The sequence below is a fragment of the Tiliqua scincoides genome, chromosome 2 (assembly GCF_035046505.1).
Source record: "Tiliqua scincoides isolate rTilSci1 chromosome 2, rTilSci1.hap2, whole genome shotgun sequence".
Taxonomy (NCBI): Eukaryota; Metazoa; Chordata; class Lepidosauria; order Squamata; family Scincidae; genus Tiliqua; species Tiliqua scincoides.
In genome coordinates, this window is record NC_089822.1 from 69,703,617 (window position 1) to 69,725,621 (window position 22,005).

Below are 22,005 nucleotides of genomic sequence, written 5' to 3' on the forward strand. Positions count from 1 at the left end.
GGCCTGATCCATCTGCATGGCTCAGTGTGGACTTACACCAGGTATTGAGCTAGGGCTTACTCCAGGGCATGTGAGGAAATGTTCTCTTGCTTCCAGAGACCACAACTTCCCTGCAGAAAACAGCAGATGCTGCACTGGCATTATTGCATTGCTATGTGGGGAGTTAGCTAGGATTGGGCTGTTTGTTGCTCACAGACCTTAAAATCTGAATGCAGATCTCCCAGGTGCCTTTAATGGTAAATTGCCACCTTCCTTCTCTGACTTCTCAGCAAATGAGCCAATACCAACCAGAGGGGCTGTGACACTTTTGCCTGAGTTGGCATCAGAACCATCACAGGAAGTAGGGAAAGCAGAGCATAAGGAGGAGCCTTCATTTCAGCACTGTTAACATTCTCCAAAAATCTAGCCATTATCAAATCACCTGCATAGCACAATATTTTCAATTTCACAAGGTCTTCTTGAAAATATTTTCCTTTTTCCAAGCTCAAGTGAGTCACAGACCATTCATAAGAGCACCCATGTTGTATTATGCTCCAGAAGGAAACCAAAGCCACAATTAGCAAAGCAAACACCACAGAGGACACCTCATCATGTTGTACTTTTCAGTACTTGTCCTTGCTCATCAGGAGCAAAGAGGACCAGTTCAGACAGGCCCAGAACAGGTGTTGATGTTCCTAACTTATTTGTTCACTTTTTCTGGCTGTCCTCGGTCCTGCATTCTGTCTTGTAAGTGAGCACAGTATCCAGATTTGTTAGAAGTAAGGGCAATCAGCATACTAATTTGAACCAATCCCTGGACTCCCAGAGGTTCTGCAGCCTCGAAATGATTCACTATCTCTAATCACCCCTCCCCTTGAAATATTATGAGGGGTATTCTTTATAGGGCACGAGAATGTTGGCATCCCCACTCACAGATCACCAATTTCCTTCTCTCAGAAAGATCTTTCGTGATGTTCAGACTTTGTGAGATTTTCCCTGGATGATGGATCTTAATGTTTTCTACCCACCTCCAGGGAATGTCCTGGTGACATAACTGGCAGACCTACCAAAGTTCTAGTTGTCTCTGGAACAACAAAATGACTCTGAATGACTCACTCTCGTTGACCAAAGCCAGTTCTTCTCCCTGATACACTAAGGACTTCAGGGTAATGAAACTGCAGGAATTATTTCTAGAGCATATGTGGAGAAGCATTCAAGATGAGTCTGAATAAAAATTGGCTGGAACCTGTTTAAGGACTGCTGTGTGGTAATAGGAGAGAGCTTACTTTGCAGCCACCAAGGCATCTGTTCAATGTCATCAAGTGGAGCTTTTCTTGCGTTAAGTGGTTTATTACACTTTGGCCATCAGAGTGGTTTGGAGAAACTCTTGGTGGTCTGCAAATTACTTTACAGATACAGTCACTTCCATCCTCAATGACTTGGATACCACATTGGGAGCAGTTCATTCTTTGACCCCATGGATGCCTTTTGGTCTCTGCAGCATTAGGATATGAACATGGTGCTTGGATAAGTGTGCCCTACGTCCTGAATTGTCAACATTTGACCTTTCTGGAAAACAGTATCAGGGTTGGGTGTCTTCAGGGATGGTTCTGGGAGATAGGAAATATTCAATTATGAAATGAGGTACTCCCCACTGCCCTGAAGGAGGTAGTAGTGAGAAGGAGATGATAGTGAAGAAAAGCTCCCTGGACTCAGGTATCAAATTATTGTATCCAATTATTGGCCAGTTTCCCAAATTCCTTTCTTGGGTAAGGCACTCAAGATTATGGGACCAGCTCCAAATTCTCCTGAATGATACCCATTATCTGGTTTCATTTCAATCCAGTTTTTTGACTGGACTGAAACTTCTTTTTTTGCCCTGGTGGACGATCTGTGCTAGGAAGTGGATTGAGTGGGCCCTGTTGATATGCGTGGCAGCATTCAGTACCACTGATAATGATATCATTTCATTTGTTTCAACTGTAAACTGGAGGCACTATATTGGTCTGGGTTTATTCCTACCTGATAAGGAGGTTCTCTAGAAGGTGGTGCTGGCAGCTTTCCAACCCACTCTGTGTGAGTGGTGCAACAGGGCTCCATCTTGTTGTTCGACATCTACATGAATAAGAGGTAATTAGGGCTTGGAAACTTCTGTTTCCATGTGCAGGTGTTTAAGGTCAATAATTTATGACCAAAGCTAGCAGTGGTTACTAATCATTATGCAAGGGGGGCCCTATATCTGCGAATTCACTTATGCACTGAATGGGTCCACGCCCCCCCCATGTGGGCCCCCCCCTGCATGCCCCCTTCAGAGCTCCCCTTGCCTCTGGAGGGTAGGGATAGGCATCCCCTCGTATCTGCAGATTCAGGTCTCCATAGGGCATTCTGGTACAGAGTTCCCACAGGTACAGGGGCAGGCCTGTAATAACAAAACTAGCCCATACATGATGCAATCCAATAACAGCTGGCCCATCCATGATGCAAATGATGTTGCTCACATCAAAGGGTGGGGAAAGTGGCAGATATGGGGTGCCCTTCGCCCTGCATCTTCTGCTGCCTCCTTGCAGTTCATCATAGATACAGCAGCATCAATCAGCTTCCCATCCACTAAAAGGAAGCGGGCAGCAGACCATCCGCTTCTCTGTCTATCACCTCGCTTCTTTGCATAGTCCCTTTAAATAAAACAGGAAGTGAAGTTCTGCACTTCTTGTTTTGTAAAAGGATCTCATGGGAAGGAGAGAGGTAAAGGGCTGGATTATTCTGCCCAGGATACATGGTGGGGAGATGCACGTGCAGCAGGACAGGGGCAGTACGATCTGGCAGATCGTGTTGGGCCATTCCTGGGCCTAGCTCTTGATGCAGAAGCAGTATGCCTCTGAATACTAGTTGCAGGGGATCTAGTGTGCCTTTCTCTCCTGCTTGTAGGCTTTCCAGAAAGCAGCTGGGGGATCACTTTGAGAAACAGAATGCTAGACTGGATGGAACCTTGGCCTTTTTCTTATCTAATGAACTAGATAGAATCCTGACAAAATGGAGCTGTTGGTGATTCTGTTGATCCTGGAACTGGTGTTTGGCCTTATCTGGTTGGGGTTGTGTTCTCTTTAAGAATCAGGTTTACAACTTAGGAGTGCACATGGGGCTGTGTTTGCAATGGATTTGGAAATGAAACACAGTTGGTCCTGAATACGGCAATATTGTTCACAATGACTTATCCAGCAAATATCTGTGTTTAACCCATTTTTGCCCTGTCCACAGGTGTACACATTTGATCCCTGTTGCATATATGCAATATTGGGTAGAAATGGTTTAAAAGAGCCATGCTGGCATCCAATTGGTTTATGGGTAACATGTGTTGGTATTTTAGATACCTGCTTTTTTCAGTAAGTACCTGTCAATGTGTTGGGACTATTAAGAGCTCCCTACCCCTGCCCATCTGGTGGGTGGTGACTAGAGATGATAGAATACTCTGGCTAGTGAAGTCTGCTGGATCTCCTCTCTCTCCTTTTTTAAAAAAAAATTTTTTTGTTCTAAATGTAAAAGCATTGTCTGAAAGGACTCTTGGAAGCTGGTTGCTACTCTGTCTTTTCTGTATTTTTAATGGATTGTATTTAAGTGGTATTGTTTGCAGTTTTGTGATTTTTTTTAATGTTTGGAATTGATTTTATTGGATGCCTTTGGCACTTGGAAAGGCAGGATACAAATTTTTCAGCTCAACAAATTTGGGTGTATACGTTTTCCCTATATACATCCCTGCACACTGTTTGACTGTTGCTATTTATATTGCTTTGCCACAGCCAAGTCATTTTGATGCGGAGGTAATGACATGAGGAAATTATAGCAGGTCCCTCATATAAGGCCTTTGTGTCAAGAGACCTAAATGCAGTGAAAAGTGGATGCTAGCAGAACTTCCAAAAAAGGAATGTTTCACAATTTTCTCTTTTGCAAACAGATATAGATTTGACATGCTGTTGCATCACAGTGCACTCTTATGTTAATATTTACTTTTTACACTCTCTCTCTTCCTGGGTAGGAACCAGCCTGGTTGCCAAGTAGGGTTTTCTTTAACGCTTGGATTGCTGTGTACCTGTGTCTAATTTACTTTCACAGCGTAACCGATAATGGCTGTGACGTTTTTTGTTTTAATGTCATTTGGACCTGTGTTTCTGTTTCCTTGTTCAGTGTTTTAATTGATGTGAGACACATTTATTCTGTTTATAACAACGGACTTGGAGCACCTTCTGCTTTTTTAAAGGTTAAAACTGCATATGTAAAATGCTCCCTAGACGTTTTAAAATGAATGAGTTCAGCTTATCCCTGCTGCTGAGTGAACCAGTATGATCTTCAGGTTGTTCAAATTGCATATTTAAGATTATAATATTGCTGTCCTTTTTCTTTAACTTAAAATGGTGATTTTGTTTGATGGGAAATTATGTCTTTGCTTTATGAATGGTGCATTTGCAAACTAAAAAGCAGGCTCAATGAGGGGAATTAACTGGGGAGTGCAGAAGAATTATTATGGTCAAATCAAAGGTAACCTCTCACCAGTCTGGCCCACCTACTATAGTCCCCATGGTGTGGAGTAAGAGTGTGCCTTCCTTCCTTCCTTCTCTCCAGACTTTTCTGCTCTTCTTCCAACCTCTCTAGTTGTATGCACTGATATAATATTTAAATACAGCCTGCAGACACTGGACTGCATGTGCATAGATTGTATTTAAGCATTATGTTCCTGGGTGGATTGAGAGACGTTGAAGTTTCGGCAAGCATGCCAGGCAGGTAAGGGGGAAAGAGATGCTTTTACTCATGAAATGGAGGAATGGCTTGAGAAACTATGAAAAATATTTCAGAAATACAGGGCATATGTCACTCCAAACTCTCACTGTTTTTGCTTTTCTTTTTTTCCTAAGATAAGGGTATATTAGGAAGCCTTTGAATGACATTGGAGGGGAGAAGTTGTGCATTCAAGTAGTGAGGCATTCAGAATAGAGAAAAGAGAGTACAAAAGACCTGCATAGTCCCTGATCCAGTGAGGTAATGATATACTACCAGGCATGCATTGTGGCTTGACAACCTTCCTGATTTGCAGGTGTGGTCAGACAGTATAAACCAGAGGTGATCAGGTCCCTATTAGGCATGTGACAGGTTGGTTGTGTCTGTTTTGGCAGCTCAAAAATGGTGCAGTTTTGGTTACTGGACTAGGATGAGGAAGAAAATGGTTTTGCAGAGCAGAAACAGTGGGGGAAGAGATCCCAGCATCAAAGTAATATGCAGTGGCCAATGAGGTGGTAAAGAGCATAGGAAAGAAGGATGTTTAATCCCACATCTGGACTGTGATCAAAGATTGTAACGTCCACCGGTCGGTCTTAGGGGCAACTTACACCATCATCGACTGTGGGGAGAGTAAAGGAGTCTCTCTCACACTTGCACCCCACTGTGCTTAGGTTCTGCATTGTTCTACTAAATTAGGTTTTAATGGCACTGTTTTCAATATAATGTTACATGAGCCAAGAGGATATGAAAAAGACATTTGAGATTTGCTCTAGATTCTTTTTCCCACATGGCATGGAGCTATAGGAGGATATATCACTCGATTGAATTGTCTGCTGAAACAGTTTACAGTTGCAACATTTCATTAAACATTTTGTCCATAGCCAAGTATCATTTTTCCTTTGAGAAAGACACATACTCGGAGGAAGAACAAAGATAGGATAAGCAGTGCAATTACATTGATCTTTCTGTTCTCTTGTAGATATTTATAAACAATGAATGGCACGATTCAATCAGTGGCAAAAAATTCCCAGTCATTAACCCTGCAACTGGAGAGAAAATCTGTGATGTGGAAGAAGGAGATAAGGTAAGCATAGTTCTTCCTCAAGTCAGACTTCCTCTTTTGTGTGTGTTAAAACTGTTTGCTTCAGAGTCACTTTATACTGGCTCCTTCCCCTTAAGTGGAAGTTGAAGAGATTTATCACAACCCCCAGCTTCTACTGACAATGTGCAGCCCATTCCTAAAGGCGGCGCCCCTGCTTGGTGTAGTGGCGCCAAAGTGGTTACCACTGTATCCTGCAGCACTGCAGCTGCTGCTGGAGGTCTCCTCAGGGGAAGGGGACTCATTGGGTCTTCCAACCCGACACAGAGTTCAGGATGTGGCTGATCAGAAATCCACCAGTCCCACCACCATCCAGCCTCAGTTCCTGTTCTGCCTCCACTTCCCCCCGTCCTGATACTATGACCACCCTCGTACTTACCACCAGCTGGCACTACTGGAGCACCAGCCAGCCTTCTAAGTGGCAACTGGTGCTGGCAACTGGTGCTGGCATATTTAAGATTATAATATTGCTGTCTTTTTTTTCCTCTGACTTAAAATGGTGATTTTGTTTGATGGGAAATTAAGTATGTCTTTGCTTTATGAACATAAGAACAGCCCCACTGGATCAGGCCATAGGCCCATCTAGTCCAGCTTCCTGTATCTCACAGCGGCCCACCAATTGCCCCAGGGAGCACACCAGATAACAAGAGACCTCATCCTGGTGCCCTCCCTTGCATCTGGCATTCTGACATAACCCATTTCTAAAATCAGGAGGTTGCGCATACACATCATGGCTTGTACCCCATAATGGATTTTTCCTCCAGAAACTTGTCCAATCCCCTTTTAAAGGCATCCAGGCTAGACGCCAGCACCACATCCTGTGGCAAGGAGTTCCACAGACCGACCACACGCTGAGTAAAGAAATATTTTCTTTTGTCTGTTCTAACTCTCCCAACACTCAATTTTAGTGGATGTCCCCTGGTTCTGGTGTTATGTGAGAGTGTAAAGAGCATCTCCCTATGAATGGTGCATTTGCAAACTAAAAAGCAGGATCAATGAGGGAAATTAACTGGGGAGTGCCCCTTCTCCCCAGGTGCTGCAGATATGCCTTATAGCACGTTTGCAATCTACCCAGCACCAGCACTGGAGCCCAGCGCCGGCTCTGCTAATGTTTAGGATTGGGGCCTCTATTGGTAGAGGTGTTTGAAAATAGTGCTTGTTTTACTTAGAAGAAAGCCCATTGTGTTCAGTAAGATGTAGGCTGTAATTCTGTTTTACTCACTGGAAACAAACACCTGTACCTATTGGAGCCTTGCACTGCTGGAAGTTGCATTCTAGTAGTTCAGAATCCTTTATGGTGGTACAAAAGCTAGGCCTCTGTCACATAATGATGGGGCATGGTGCACAGGCAGCAGCTCAAAAAGGTTCCATGGGATTGTGTAGCCCCACTAGGACAGCAGGGGCATACGCTGGAGCAAGGGAACAAATGTTCTCTTTCTCCAGCGTGGCCACTGGAGGCTGAAATGTCCCCATGGAATTCAGTGAGCACCTCATTGGCACTGCTGCATCACCGTGCGCAGAATTATGGTGGATTGGGCTGCAAGTGTCTTTTATCGATAAACCCAGTTTCATTTGAAGAGCTGTATTGTCCACTTCAATCCTGCTTGAAATGCTTGTGGAGCACCAGATTACTGGAGCATGAACTGGGGTTGAGAGCCTGGAAGGGAATATCCCTAATTCTTCAAGGCATTACAGTGAATGAGGCCCTAGCAAGCTAGGAACTGGGCCAGAGGAAGAAAAACCAGCCAGGTCAGAACTGAATGACAGGGTCCTGGGTCAGGAACTGTGAGACTGCAAGGGTGTGCTTCCTTCAAGCCCCGTTGGAATTTTCTGCGCATTGGAAGGTGGAGCCCTGCCCTGCTTGGGGCGGGAGACTCTGAAAGGAAGATGATGGCCTGCTGATCAGTTCCCCCTCTTAGTGGAAGCATGTCAAAACCCAACCTTGGGGCTCCCAAAGTGATGTTTCAGTTTGGTCTTCAGAGTGGGGGAGGGGAGTGTTTCATTATGCACATCCTTTCAGCTCAGTCATATTAACAACTGTATTGGGTGCATAGGTCTGCTGATCCTCAGTTCTCGTTCACCCCTTTAAGTCACTGTGGAGCCCCTATTGGCATGGATTCAGAAGACACACCCGGAGATCTTGCTTTCCCTTTGAGCCCAAGGAGATAAGCAAGGCGATGCCTTCCCTTTCTTTTATATTGGAAATGTAGCACATTTGAAAGAGCTGTCTGGTTGACTTCAGCATGGAAATTGGCTGACTACTCTCAGTTCACCTCTGCCCGCAGAGGTTCTATGTCCATTTTAGGATCTCCAGCAGGCCACTTCCCTTGCTTCTCCAGCAGAGACACAGATGAATTTAAAGTGGTACAATCCAGAAAGGGCTGCACCTTGTGGTATTTTTTGAATGTGTACAAAAGGTGAAGCAGATTTATGAGCACATGCTGCTTGCCTTCACCTATGCTCTTCTCCTATATTTGTAAAAGAAGCAAAAATTACTAAAACACCATAAATCTCTCCCCCCAAACCTGCGTGGTGCTACTCCTTGAAATGTTTCACTGCTGAGGGAAGTAAACAAGTGTGCACCATTACCTTCCAAGCAATCAAATGATTTCTTTAGCATCCAGCATTCAAGTTTGTTTTCTGTTCAGCAATTTTTCAAACTGGTGTGGGTTGTTGGCGTTGGTAAGATCATCCTCTACCTGCAGGGGTGCCCAAACCCTAACCCGGGGGCCACTTGTGGCCCTCGGGGCTCCCAGTCAGGCCCATGGGGAGCCCCTGGTTTCCAAAGTGCCTCTGGACCTCCAGAGACTTGCTGGAGCCCACTCTGGCCTGACGCAACTGCTCTCATTGTAAGGGTGACTGTTTGACCTCTCATATGAGCTGTGGGATGAAGGCTCCCTCCACTGCTTGCTGTTTCACATCTGTGATGCAGCAGTGGCAGCGAAGGAAAAGCCAGCCTTGCTTTGTGCAAGGCCTTTTATAGGCCTTGAGCTATTGCAAGACTTTCATTCATTCATATAACTTACATCTCTAATATATTCATTTATGTAAACTTATTCAAATTTGAAATGTAAATTAATCCCCCCCTGGCATAGTGTCAGAGAGATGATGTGGCCCTCCTGCCAAAAAGTTTGGAAACCCTTGCTCTACAGTACACAAATCCACTCAGCTCACTTGCAAATTATACAAGCATTGTATACAAGTTTATACAATAAACACAATATTCCAAAGCCTGGTATTTAAATAATAAGCCAAAAGATGTCATTTCAATTTTTTTTTGGCTCAAAAATTCAAGAAGAGATTACTCATCAGAAATGCACGTGGGAGTGGGTAATAGTACTTTTTCAATTAGATTCAGGCTGTATTCAGCAAGTCTAATGAGGACCAGAAATAATACAGCACACTGTATATTCATTTCATGAATGATCAGAGGAGTGTAAAGGAGAGAACATTTATCTTAAATAATTTTTAAACCCTAATAAATCTGACATGAGAAATAATAACTTGCTTCCATCTCCTAGTATAGATTGCCATAGTTAATTCATCATTGTAAAGTTGAAGGACAGACCTTTTCATTGCTGATTTGATTCAATTTTTCCTTTCTGGTCCTATTCCTTCATGGGTATCGGTTTCCTTTCCTTTCAGGTCCTGTTCCTTCTATGGATAGGGTTGCCCATCCTCCAGGATTAAACTGAAGTTTCTAGGAATTGGCATAGATCTCCAAGTCTACTGAAAGCAACTCTCAACATTTTTACACAGTGGTTCCCAACCTGGGGGTAACAATCCCCAGATACCGTGTTCCAAAAATCCTCTCACCTTAAGGGGGTGGCGACCGGTTGAGATCCTGTTAGCAATGGTGCCCATCCTTTCTGGGTTCTCCCAGCCCTACCAACTACAGAGAGGTGTCAGGTGCCATCACTTACAGGTCCCCCAAAGGGAGAGGAGGTTGGGAACCACTGTTTTAACAGAACATCCAGGAATTTCCAACAGTACATTGTATTGGGAGAAAAAAAATTTCCAGGGCTAGCTTCAGTCAGTTAGCAGCCCTAACTAATTGCGGGGCAAGCAGGTTCTTGATGTGGAGTTAATACATGAAAACTGTTGACTCTGGTTCTCAGTGAAGTTAAAGCTTTTCCTTCCCCCCCCCCAGTCATCTTCACTGGGAACAGGGGTTTCCTAGACATCTAAATAAGATGCGTGATGAACCCTGGATCATAATAGATAGCTCCTGTATCAGTGGCATAACATTGCATATAGAGCTGGTATAGCAAAGTGGCCAAGCCTGAGCTGCAAAGAAGAACTTCCTGGTTGAATCTTACCTCTGCTATGAACTCACTAGTGGCCTTAGGCAAGCCACTTCCCAGGATTCAGCTTCAGTTGCAATATGGAGAGGATAATACTTGCCTTACAGGGTTGTTGTAGGGATATCATCAAAATGATACATGTGAAGTGCTGCACAAATGTGAAGTATTATTATAACACTCGCGTTTGCAGGGGGAAGGAGAAGAGAAAATGCAGTAGTTACTCATAAGATGTGCCTGGAGATTTTGCAGGTGGCAGTAAGTATGAAGTTTTTAGACACTCTGGGCAGGCAGTTTTCCTGTTTCACTGGAGTGCAGGAGTGCGGGCCACTAAAGTGGTTCCAACAAAATGACCCCTTAATCAAATACTTCTTGAAATGGATTTTGTGTGCAGGAGGATGTCGACAAAGCTGTCAAAGCAGCAAGACAGGCTTTTGAGCTTGGGTCCCGCTGGCGAACCATGGATGCTTCTGAAAGAGGAAGGCTACTGTACAAGCTAGCTGACTTAATTGAAAGGGATCGTCTCCTCTTGGCTGTAAGTCTAAAACACTGTCCACATGTTAAGCAAGTGCATCTTTTTGAAGACCATACCTTTGAGAGTTTTTCTTCTTGCTAACATAAGCCCAGTTCTAAAACGTAAAGCAGAATAAAGACAAATGAATGCTTGCATTAAGATATCTCAACCAATCAAGTCATAGTCGCATTTAATGAGGCAGTTAAAGTTCCATCTTCAGAGAGAGGGGCCAATTGTGTTTGATATGTGGGGCCAATTGTGGGGCCAATTGTGTTGAACTGAGATGAATGCTTTCCTTCTGTACTGTGCAAAACTGATGCCATTTTCAGGTCACTTTTCCTCACTGCACTGCTGCTATTGGAGCAAAGTAACACTGCCAGTTGACACTCCCACAATTGCTTTGACTGCAAAGGAGACTGGACTCAATTGACTTGCATTCCTAAAGCAATCACTCCTAAAGCAAACAGCCAGGGGTGGTGCAGGGGTCAGCCAGGTTGAGCAGCAACTGAAGGACCATGCGTAAGAGGGCCTCCTTGACCAGGCCAAGTAAACCCTCAATACCAGAAGCCATGGCTGCACCCAGTGTGTCATTGGAGGGGGCACTGTGAGAAAGCCCAGTGCAAGGCTTTTGCCCCGAGTCCTCAGCAACCTGACCTGAACAGTCATTCTCTGATAGTCACGTAGACCATCCACAAAATATATTTTCTTATACATGTATTTCCAGAAGTAAAACAAAGTGTTCCTCTTTGGTTTCATACCAGTGTTAAGAATTACTATGCTGCATCCCACTAAAGGATGTACTTAGGGCTGCAGTCCAATTGACTAAAACGGGACTCGCTTCTGAATAGACATGCGGAGGATTGGGCTGCAGGTCTCCAACAGCAGCCAACCAGATGCATCTGAGATGGCGCAAAGGGCTCTGTCTCTGTTGTTGGCCCCAGCAGATGTGAATCAGAGATGCAATCGCTCAGTTGTTTTCTCAAATCTGTAACCTCTTTATTAACACCAATAATAACTACTAGTATGTTTCTTGTATAAATATTTTGGTAATTTCTTAGACTGAAAAATATTTGGCCCTGCAGCCAAATCAGGATTAACCTCTCACAAACAAGGGGACCACTGTAGGAATTATCTGGCTTGTCTCAGATAACGTAAATGTATTTGCCTGGAATGAAAACTGGGAGGATGAAAACTAACTTAAAGGATTTAGTCCTTTGTTTTCCACTCTTTGCTTTGTCAACAAAATCATTAGGCGGAGACTATTTATTTTTCCATAAAGACATGCCTTGCTAATCAAGACACCTTTACGTACATTTTATTTTGGAAGTGATCCTCTGTGTAAAATGTTGTCCTTTAAGGCCCCAATCCTACCCCCCTCGCTGATTACAGCCACACTGACAGAGCGTCTGCTGCATCCAGTGATGCTGGGAGGGCAACCAGGAAATTTGCCTCTCAAAACCAGGAGTAACTTTCAGAGGCTTCGGCAGCCTGTTCTGAGGCCCACAGAGGCCTGTAGAGTGGGTCTCCGGCCTGGCACAACCTGGAAGAAACCTCTGGGGCACCACCAGGAGCATTGCATCGAACGAGATGTGACTCATGGCATGGTAAAGATTGGGAACAGCTGCCTGTTCTCCTAGCATTTTTATATAGGTGATATAAAGGCATAGGGAACAAAATGCATGCTTAAGAGGACCCATAGTGTCTGCAGTCCTGTGCTCAGTTAGGCTGTTAAATCCCCTTGAAGTAATTGGGATTTGAGCAACCTGTGTGTCCCAAGCAAAGGAATGACAGAAAACTGCTCAAGTAGGACTTGGTTCAAAATGCAAAGTCCTTGTTTTTTCATGAAGAGAACTATTTCAGCTTAGAAATCTTATCTGCAATATCCACTGTTGAAATATGTAATCAGAGGTTGCTACATTATTATTATATTATACTTTATTTTTACCCCGCCTTTCTCCCCGAAGAGACCCATACAATGCATATTGTATTTACTGCAATCTGAGGGAGTGCTTGTTCCCATATCAACTCTCCTGTGTGCTCAGTTCATTCTTGGAAGCTCTTTTCAGGATGTTGCCACTAGCAGAGGTGAAGTGGGTAGAGAAGACCTTCTCAGTGGTGACATTTTGGCTGTAGGTCTTCTCCTCTCTCCACAAGAACAGCTTACCTGGCACCTATGCTGCTATTGTTTGCCAAAGACGTTTTAAATTTCTCCAGACCTTTTAAGGTTTTTGTTTTTAGCTGCCAAATTCAAATGCTGTTTCAATTGTAGCTGTTCTATCCCGATAGTTATTTACCACATACTATTTTTATAGCCTGCAATCCAGTTGGCTTCTTTCATATTTTAGTAGAATCGCATGATTTGAATTTGCATCTCCCCACCTCACCCTGTAGCTGCTTCTGCCGCTGCTACTACTATATATAGCAAGTGCAGGATGGAGAGTCCTCAGTCTTTGAAAGTAAGGGCTACATGCTACCACACAACTCCCATGCATTCTGTTCTATATGAAATATAGTGGAACAATCACAGGTACCCCTGCTTTCTGCTTGCCTCATCATGGTCTCAGCTTAGATTGCCAATCCTGTAATATGATGATCTGCTTAGCATAAACTTTAAAGCACTCATCGCTTTAATCAACTGAAATCTTTTTTAATTATACTGGCTGATTTCGTGCCATCTTTTGTTCTAGACTATGGAGAGCCTTAATGGGGGTAAACTTTTTGCCAATTCCTACCTAATGGATTTAGGTGGCTGCCTCAACACTTTGCGCTACTGTGCAGGCTGGGCTGACAAGGTCCAAGGTCGCACCATCCCAATGGGTGAGTCATTTGGATGAGATGTTTAGAAATACAGAACCTATTTGGATGGAATCTTGTTATTTTGCCTTGTTCAGCTAAGGAAATTTGAAGTCTGGGAAAAATGTAACCTTTAAAAATCTGTAACAATTACATAATTGTAGATGGGGCTGGGTAAAGATTTTATCAACCAGTAGTACATTCTGTGTCTATTCTGTGTCCATCACTTCTTTAGCTCAGCAATCTTTTCAGTTTCTACAGTTGTACTGATTAATAGAATCCCAATATAAATACGCATATGTAGAATAGGTTATGACATAGCCAAGCATTAGTAGGTCTTATATCTTACAGTTCTTCCCCACAATACTTTATCTGGGGGCATCCTGAAAATCCTAAGAAAAGTTCTAATGTTACATTTGCCACAGGACAACTGCTTCAGCAAGGTTTGATCTCCCTAGTGGGGGAAAATAAAATCCATGCATTCCAGTCTCAACAATGGAAAGTGCAAGCATGACACTCATTTAATATAGGAATCAATCTGCACAATTGCAACCAGTCTGCATGCTAAGAAATTAAGATGGAGAATTTTGGGATAAAGGCTGGTATTTCTAAGAAATGTTGAGCCCCAGCTGAGTTTTTGAATTTACTTTATAAAATTATCTTGTTCTGTCAAAAGTTACAGAATTTTACTGCAAATTTTACAGTATTTCTGCAAATTTTAAACCAACATACGATTCTGATTTTAAACAGTATAAACAATGTACACAAACACCAATATGATTATCACATTCCAGCAGAATTGAAGATAATTGTTCCAAATGCACCTGTTCCTATTTGATTTCCAATGTCTAGGAACAGATATTTAAGCTGGCGCTTATAAACTCATTACAAGAATTTTCCATCCCTTGGAGTTTGAATTATCAAGTAAAATAATTGCCTAGCAAAACTGTTTTCTTCTCCCCTACCGTATGCCTTATAAAGGACTGTCTTCCAGATCTTTTTCTGGATTCAGCTACCATTTATGGGAAAATCAGTATTGCCATCTTACATTTCCAAGAACTGTTATCTTTAAAGTCCTGTACAACCGAGTCTGTACTGTATATCATTGTTGAATCATTTTTGTCCTTTTTTATTTTTCTACAACACCATCATGGTGCATAAGCAGGATTGCAGAGGCATAAATAATAGGTTCCTGCCCTAAGAACCTTGATGGGGGGGGATAGAGAAAGAGGCAGCAATTTTTAAAACCCTTACAGCAAGTTACGCTCATTGTAACTTCACTTTCCTGCATACATGTTAGAAGGACGAGACGTCTAATGGTGCAGGGTTAGCCACCCTTCTCTCTCATAGCTTGTGGGCATGATCAGTATTTAATCTAGATACATTTACCTTTGCTTTCAATGATATCATTTTATGGCAATATAGTGCAATATTAGCCAGGCATGTTTTCTTTTGCCCTTGCTATATCTCACTAAAGTGTTCTTATCTTTAATAGATGGAAACTATTTCACGTTTACCAGACATGAGCCTATTGGAGTATGTGGCCAAATTATTCCTGTAAGTTGGATTCATTTTCACAATGAATGAAACATCTTTTATTTACGTAACAGTCTAGTCCACTGTTTCTCAACCAGTGGTACAGCAACCACCAGTGATAGTTGAGGTGGTGTCTGGAAGTACTCGTGGGATCCCTGGTGTTTGTCACATTGCATCTGGCCTCTCAACTCAGACATAACTGGATACAATGTCATCACCAGTTACTTCCTGTTGTACTTTGAATAGGTGGATCATATGAAGTGGTACGGCAGAGGACAAATGTTGAGAAACACTGCTCTAGTCCATGTTGTTTGCAGCTGTTTTGATCAAGTGTTAATAATGTTGAATGTGTGACTTCAAGCACCAACTTGTAAGGGAAACATGCAGAATAACAAAGAATCATCAGCTTAAAACCCAAAGTTATGAAGGCCAAACTACATGTTACACAGGAGAGCCGTGACTTGATTTCTTTTTTAAAACTAAAATGCAGCTAATGTATATCAGGAAAATGGTGCAGTTGGAAGGGCTAAACCCTGGCCCTCCATCTCTGCAAGCAAATTTGAAGAACTCTGCAGGTGCATTCAGTTTAAAAAAAAAAAAAATCATCAATCCAATTCACGTCCATGCTATGCTTAGGGACAATGGCTTACGACCAAAGCATAGGAAGTGTCCCTGGAAAACACAGGTACTTATTAACACGCAGAGAATAGAAAACCTTTCATGCATCCTGCAGAGCACAGAGTGGACTTGGCTTCACAGCCAATCCCTGAAATAAACCCCATACTGACATGCTGCAAGGTTGCAATGTTATCTTTGGTCCACTGATTTCACCTTGAGCAACCCCCAAACCAGCATCAGTGGGAATTTTACAGCTCTGCATGCAAATGATAGTTCCTTGCTTATTGAACATAAAAATGCATAAGTTCCTCTGAGCGCTGGAAAATGTAGAGGTTGTAGAGACAGTATTGCAATTTGTTGTAATGACGCTGTTGCCTCTTCTGCCTTTTTAGTGGAACTTCCCACTGGTTATGTTTATTTGGAAGATTGCCCCCGCTCTTTGTTGCGGCAACACAGTGGTCGTCAAACCAGCCGAGCAAACTCCACTAACTGCTCTTCATATGGGCTCCTTAATTAAAGAGGTGAGTTGCCATAGGAAAGTTACCATATGTACACTTCTAGATGGGGGTAGTGAATGTAAGTCAACACTTACCTGTAAACTGTAGTGCTTGTGGGCAGTACCAGCTAGTCTGCTTTGTGTCAGTACAGCATGCCTGGCCTTGTCTTGGGGAATTGCAATGTACTGCAAAGCCAGTGAAGCAAATCAAGGGCAAGAAGCTCAGGTCTTTTTTTTCTTCAGCCTAAATTGCTCAGAAAACAAATCATTAGCAGCTTAGTAAACCGAACATCTTGGCATGCACCCTGCTTTCTCCAGTCAAAAGCAAATAAGGCTCAGAAAAGCAAAGCGTTGGGCATGGGAGTAGTTCGGGTTTATGTCTTACTCACACACACACTCTGTAATGGCATTCTGTATGCAGCCTGATTTTTTTTTTAAAGCAACAGATGGAAATACTGTAGGGTGCAGTCCTACCCTGCGCTGAAACAGGTAAGCCAAGAGGCCTGCGCTGTATCCAGCACAAGATAGGGGCCCAAAGCGGCTCAGCCAGAGGCAAGGGGAAATTTTCCCCTTATCTCTGGGTAAGGCACCCTAGTCCCTATGGGTCCCCTCAGACTTGTGCCACCTCCTGAGGAGAGCGGAGCAACTTGAAGCTGCTCTGAACTCCCTGGGAACGAGAGTTGGGATCGGGCATAACTGCTGGATCCCAGTCCTACCTCCTCCCTGTCCACCTGTCCCCAGGGCTACCCACCCTCCCTCCTCCTCCCTGCCCACCCCAGAGCCTTGCTTCGGCCCAGCTGCAAGGCTCACTGCAGAAGCTGCTACAGAGGCTAGATTCAGCCTCCGTGTGCCAGTGCACCTTCGTGTGCTGGTGCTGCTTACTCCCGAGGAGGCACAAATGCACTTTATGGCACTTTTGCAACCCTTCTGGGCTGGCACAAGGGACTTGTGCCGGCCTATGTTGTTCTCTGGATTGTGCCCATAGTCTCTTCTGTTCTATTATTGAAGAGGAACAGCATGAAAAATGCCAGGTGTCTGGTTCAGAGTGATAAAGTGTACCTGTTGCTAGACTTTACTTCTAACTACCTTTACCTGGAAGGAAATCTCTTTCACATCAGTAGGACTAAGGCTGGATCTGCACATGAGGAAGAATAATTGTGATATGGTTCCTGAGCTGAATAAAAAGCTAAGAATATAGCCAGCACATCCTAGACAGTGGAGAACAGTGAAAACTGAAGCCTCTGACCTGCCTTCTCTCTGTGTCCCAAATGAAGTCAAACTGAGAATAGATGTGACTTTGGCAGATGCTGATGATTCATAGTACAGTTAGCCATGCAAAGTATTAACTGAAGTGACTTGGCATCTCTTACCCACTAGCTACAACAGCAGTGACACATCCAAAACAAGCACACTGGGGAATATAATTAAATGATCAGGCTCAAAAAGTGACACTTGCCGGTGATTAATATTCGCAGTCGTGACTGCATGCATCAGTCAATGGAGGCGAGCTGGATCACATCACCTGGGCCTTCCACTCTTTACTTCCTCATGCCAGCTGGCCTGGTCCCCCACTTTTGCATGTGGAGGTAAAGGTGACAAGCTGGTTTTGTTATATGATACATATGTAGACCACAATATTGGGAAACCTGCTCAGTCGAGTCCTGACCACATTCTTAGTTCTATGCATGCTTAGAACTTCAACAATCTCCTTTGTCTTGAAATGGAGGGGCCAGGAGTGGGGCCATTTGGCATGATCCATACAGAGAGCAAACATGCAGAGCATTTGTGATAAGAGACTCAGAGGTGTTTTCTTCCCAGCAGCAGGGGTTTAGCTTTGCAGCCACAAAAACCTTGTTGCTAATTATGGAAGCTGCAGAGAGGCAAGAAATACTGTGCATGTGAGCTTCAGTCTGGCCGCAGCGGCTCCTTCTTCCGGCTGCTGGTTGGCCTTAGAAGGGAATGGGAACTGGTTCTCTGCTCATGCCAGTGCTGGATTAGTGACCCAGCCTGCAGTTTCTTCCACACAATCCCATGAGTTTAAATGAAATCTGTTTAATAATCTCTCCAGTTGAACTAGTTGCCTGAGTCATTCTGGCACTGATTTGACATGTTTGAACTCTAGACACTGCCAAAGAAAGGTGTCTCAAATTTCTTGAAGTGCCCTTAATAGACTTTCTGGGTCCATCGCAGCCAGCTGGCAGCCCCCATTTCAGCAGCTCAGAGCCCTCAGATTGCAGGCTACAGGCTGAGAAGGAAGCGGGTGTCTCTTTAAAGCAATGTGTCAAGCAGGACTTGAATCTATGAGGTTGCCTTACACCAGGGGAACCATTGTTGCATCTAGCTCAGTATTGTCTAGTTGCTGACTGGTAGCAGCTCATTGGGTCTTTCTCTATTTGGGATGTCCTGTTTGGGATGTAAGGGATCGAACCTGAGAACCTCTGCATGTGAAACACATTCTCTACCACTCAGCCATGACCTTTTTCTCCTACTTTTTCCAGTACAGTCTCCCCCCCCCCAATTCATATGCTACTGTTGTGGCATAGGAGCTGCTTCTGCCAGTCCATGTGGCATCTGTCAGTTCGTGCTCACCTAGGCAGTAACATTTGTCATTGAAAATTACAAGCAGCACCCACATGACGTGGTTCTTTGTCAGTGCTGCCTTTCCCTGCTAGATACAGTGATGTGAGAAAAACCACCTGCCCTGATGGATCCTATTTACAGATGTTATGGGTGTGGTGCTCAGCCAGACCATGTGGAAGTGGCATCTGTGGACTGGTTTGATGCTACCAGCCCCATGTGATAAAAGGTGTGGGTGCTCACAGTCCATGCACATTCTGGCTCTTCCTTTTGCATCTGGATGACTTTGAGCTAGTTCCCCTAACTGCTTGGGAGGGTCATTTCCTCCAAACTGCCCTTCTGGGTGCATCAACAAACCTATTGTTAAAAGTACTCATATAGTAGTGTGATGTGGACAGATCACACCCACACCACACATGATTAAGAGACCTGAGCTCTACCAGAAGGGGGAGTGCTGGGAAATATGTGTATTGTGAATGCAAACTTCCTGTACCACATCAGACTGGTCCAGGCCAAGAACTATTATCCAAATTCATCCATTTTTGCAGTGCAATATGAGTCAGGCTCTCACATATTGTGCGTTTACATAACAGCGTTATATTCCATCATTTAAAACATGCACACACTCGCATACACAATTCTCAGTTTATCACCCAACGATATACAAATCAAATACAACCTTTCATGGGAGTTCTGGGGGTCTCATCATAGCACGGCATGAAATAGAAAAGATTCATATCAGAAAGGCAGTATGCTTTAGGGGCTAAAGCAGGGAGATCCAAATTAAAATCCTTACTGAGCCCCACAAAAGTGTGTTTATGACCTTGCTGATCTATGACATCAGATCTTGCCCTAGCCAAGCTCACAGGGCAGTTGGGGTGATCTAAAAGGGGGGGGGACATGTACACTGCCCTGAGCTCTTTGGAGAAAGGGCAGATGAAGAATTTTATAATAATATGGTAATAAAAAGATGTTACTAATAATGTTATGACAGAAAGTTAAAATTGTGACCTTTTTTCTTTCTGAAATTCAGGCAGGATTTCCACCTGGAGTGGTGAATATAGTGCCAGGCTATGGACCCACTGCTGGAGCGGCCATTTCCAATCACATGGACGTAGACAAAGTGGCATTCACAGGCTCCACTCAGGTATTCCCGCAGTGCTGCAAATAATTGTAGACAGCAAATCTCTAAACTCCTGATTCTGACAAATGATTTAGTGCCTAACCTGCACAGTGTAACTACATTAACTTTCTCTGGCCCTGAGCTTGTTAAACAATGTCAGCGTAGTGATTTGTTGGTTGTTATAAGCACATCTATACAGTGTCTGAGCTGGAGGAATCTCCCTTCAAACAAAAGAATATCAGGATTTAATACTGGTGTTAAATTATAGCAACCCTATTTTCAGAGATTCGGGAAGAGCCGAAGGTTGCATTTCCAAGTGAGTGTTTTATTTTTGTCAGCAGTAAATTATGTCACTTCATCATATCTCTTTTTTAAAATTTCAGTTGAATTTTTATATACGTCATGTATCAGTTAGAAATCACACAAAAAGATAGGCTGAACATCTCTCAGTCTCCTTCATTGTGAGATTGTCCCCCTCTTTTTAAGAATATCTGTATACTGCTTTTGAACAAAGAAGTTCTCAAAGCAACTTGCGTTTCAAAATATTAAAGAAGTGGCTTCCTGTCCCAAAAAGGCTCCCAATCTGAAAAGATGCAAAAGAAACACCAGTAAACAGCCACTAGAAAATGTAGTGTGCTGGGGTGAGAAGGAGAATTGCTCTCTCCCTGCTAAATATAAAAGTAGCACCACTTGAAAAAGGGTATCTTTTCCCCAGTTAGCAGGGATGCAAACCTTGCAAACTACCCTGGGGGCTGGGGGCTAAGAATAGGCCCTCAGTTTGGCTGTACCTGTCGTAAGAGGCGACTAAACAGCCACCAGGTAGATGGGACTCGTCAGCCTAGGAAGGCAGCTCATCTAAGAGAAGGAAACTCTGACCTCAAACCTCCACTGCCTTGTGGCTACATCCAGTTCTGGAAAAGGCTTCAGGAGTCAACCTCGAGGCAAAATCAGGAGCCGGAGTCCCTTAGGCAGTTCATGGCTGAACACAGTCACGTTCTGGCAACTCCTGCGACGCCGCTGGAACCAACCGTATTGGCTTCTGCCTTTCCATTGGACCATTCCAGCGACGTGGAGAGGGGGGATTTGCTGCATGGGTAACAGCCTATCCTCCATACCTTCTTTACCCAGGCTTCGCGCACTGGAGAGGACACTCCAACTTCGCCATACGGCGTCGGCACAACACGGGAAGCAGCAGTTTACCGGTTATAAGTCTTTGCTCGATTGGCGTAGAGCATGACGCCAGGGGCTGCTTCCGACGGTGGGAGAGATCATTGCATCTCATTGGGCAGCTACCACCCGCCTTAAGCTGGGCAGTCCCCAGCCAGTAAGGTGTTGCCTCGCCACGGTCCGTTAACCTCATGGGGTGCGTGGGGTTTAGGGTGAAAACCGACAAGCGGATCGACAACTCTGCACCATGCAACAGAAAACTACTGCCCTAAAGCTGGGCACCTGGAACGTTAGGACAATGACACCTGGCTTCTCTGATGACCTGCAAGAAATAGACGACGCACGCAAAACAGCTGTCATCGACATGGAGCTGAGCAGACTGCAGATGGACATCGTCGCCCTTCAAGAGACTAGGCTGCCAGATTCCGGATCTGTCAAGGAGAGAAATTTCTCATTTTTCTGGCAGGGAAAACCACCAAACGAAACCAGGGAACATGGCGTTGGCTTTGCGGTCAGAAATACCCTGCTGAAATCCATCATCCCACCTATTGTGGGAAGTGAAAGAATTTTGTCCCTGCAGCTCCAGTCATCAGCAGGACCTATCACTCTCATCAGTGCTTATGCACCGACTCTGTCGTCTCCAGCAGAAGCCAAAGACAAATTCTATGATGACCTGGCCACCACTGTCAAGAAAATCCCTGTAAAAGAGCCATTGTTCATCCTCGGCGATTTCAATGCTAGAGTTGGTGCTGATAACAGTTCATGGCCCACTTGCTTAGGTCAGTTTGGCACTGGGAGGATGAACGAAAATGGCCAACGCCTGCTAGAGTTTTGCTGTCATCACGGTCTCTGTGTCAGCAACATGTTCTTCAACACAAAGCCCCAACATAGAGTCTCTTGGAGACATCCAAGATCAAAGCACTGGCACCAGCTCGACCTGATCCTCACCAGACGCTCCAGCCTTCCCAGCATCAAGATCACACGCAGTTATCATGGTGCTGCCTGCGACACTGACCACTCCCTGGTGTGCAGCAG

General features: G+C 44.1%; 1 protein-coding gene across 4 annotated transcripts in view; it reads left to right on the plus strand.

The window, feature by feature from the left end:
* The window catches only part of ALDH1A1 (aldehyde dehydrogenase 1 family member A1), a 62,383-nt gene that overhangs the window by 24,792 nt on the left and 15,586 nt on the right, over positions 1–22,005 (plus strand). For all 4 annotated transcript variants that reach the window (XM_066613801.1, XM_066613798.1, XM_066613802.1 and 1 more), the window contains 6 exons: positions 5,726–5,830; positions 10,541–10,681; positions 13,348–13,477; positions 14,949–15,010; positions 16,000–16,128; positions 19,714–19,827. In XM_066613801.1, the coding sequence (XP_066469898.1) occupies positions 5,726–5,830; positions 10,541–10,681; positions 13,348–13,477; positions 14,949–15,010; positions 16,000–16,128; positions 19,714–19,827 (681 nt within the window). The remainder of the gene's footprint in view (positions 1–5,725; positions 5,831–10,540; positions 10,682–13,347; positions 13,478–14,948; positions 15,011–15,999; positions 16,129–19,713; positions 19,828–22,005) is intronic.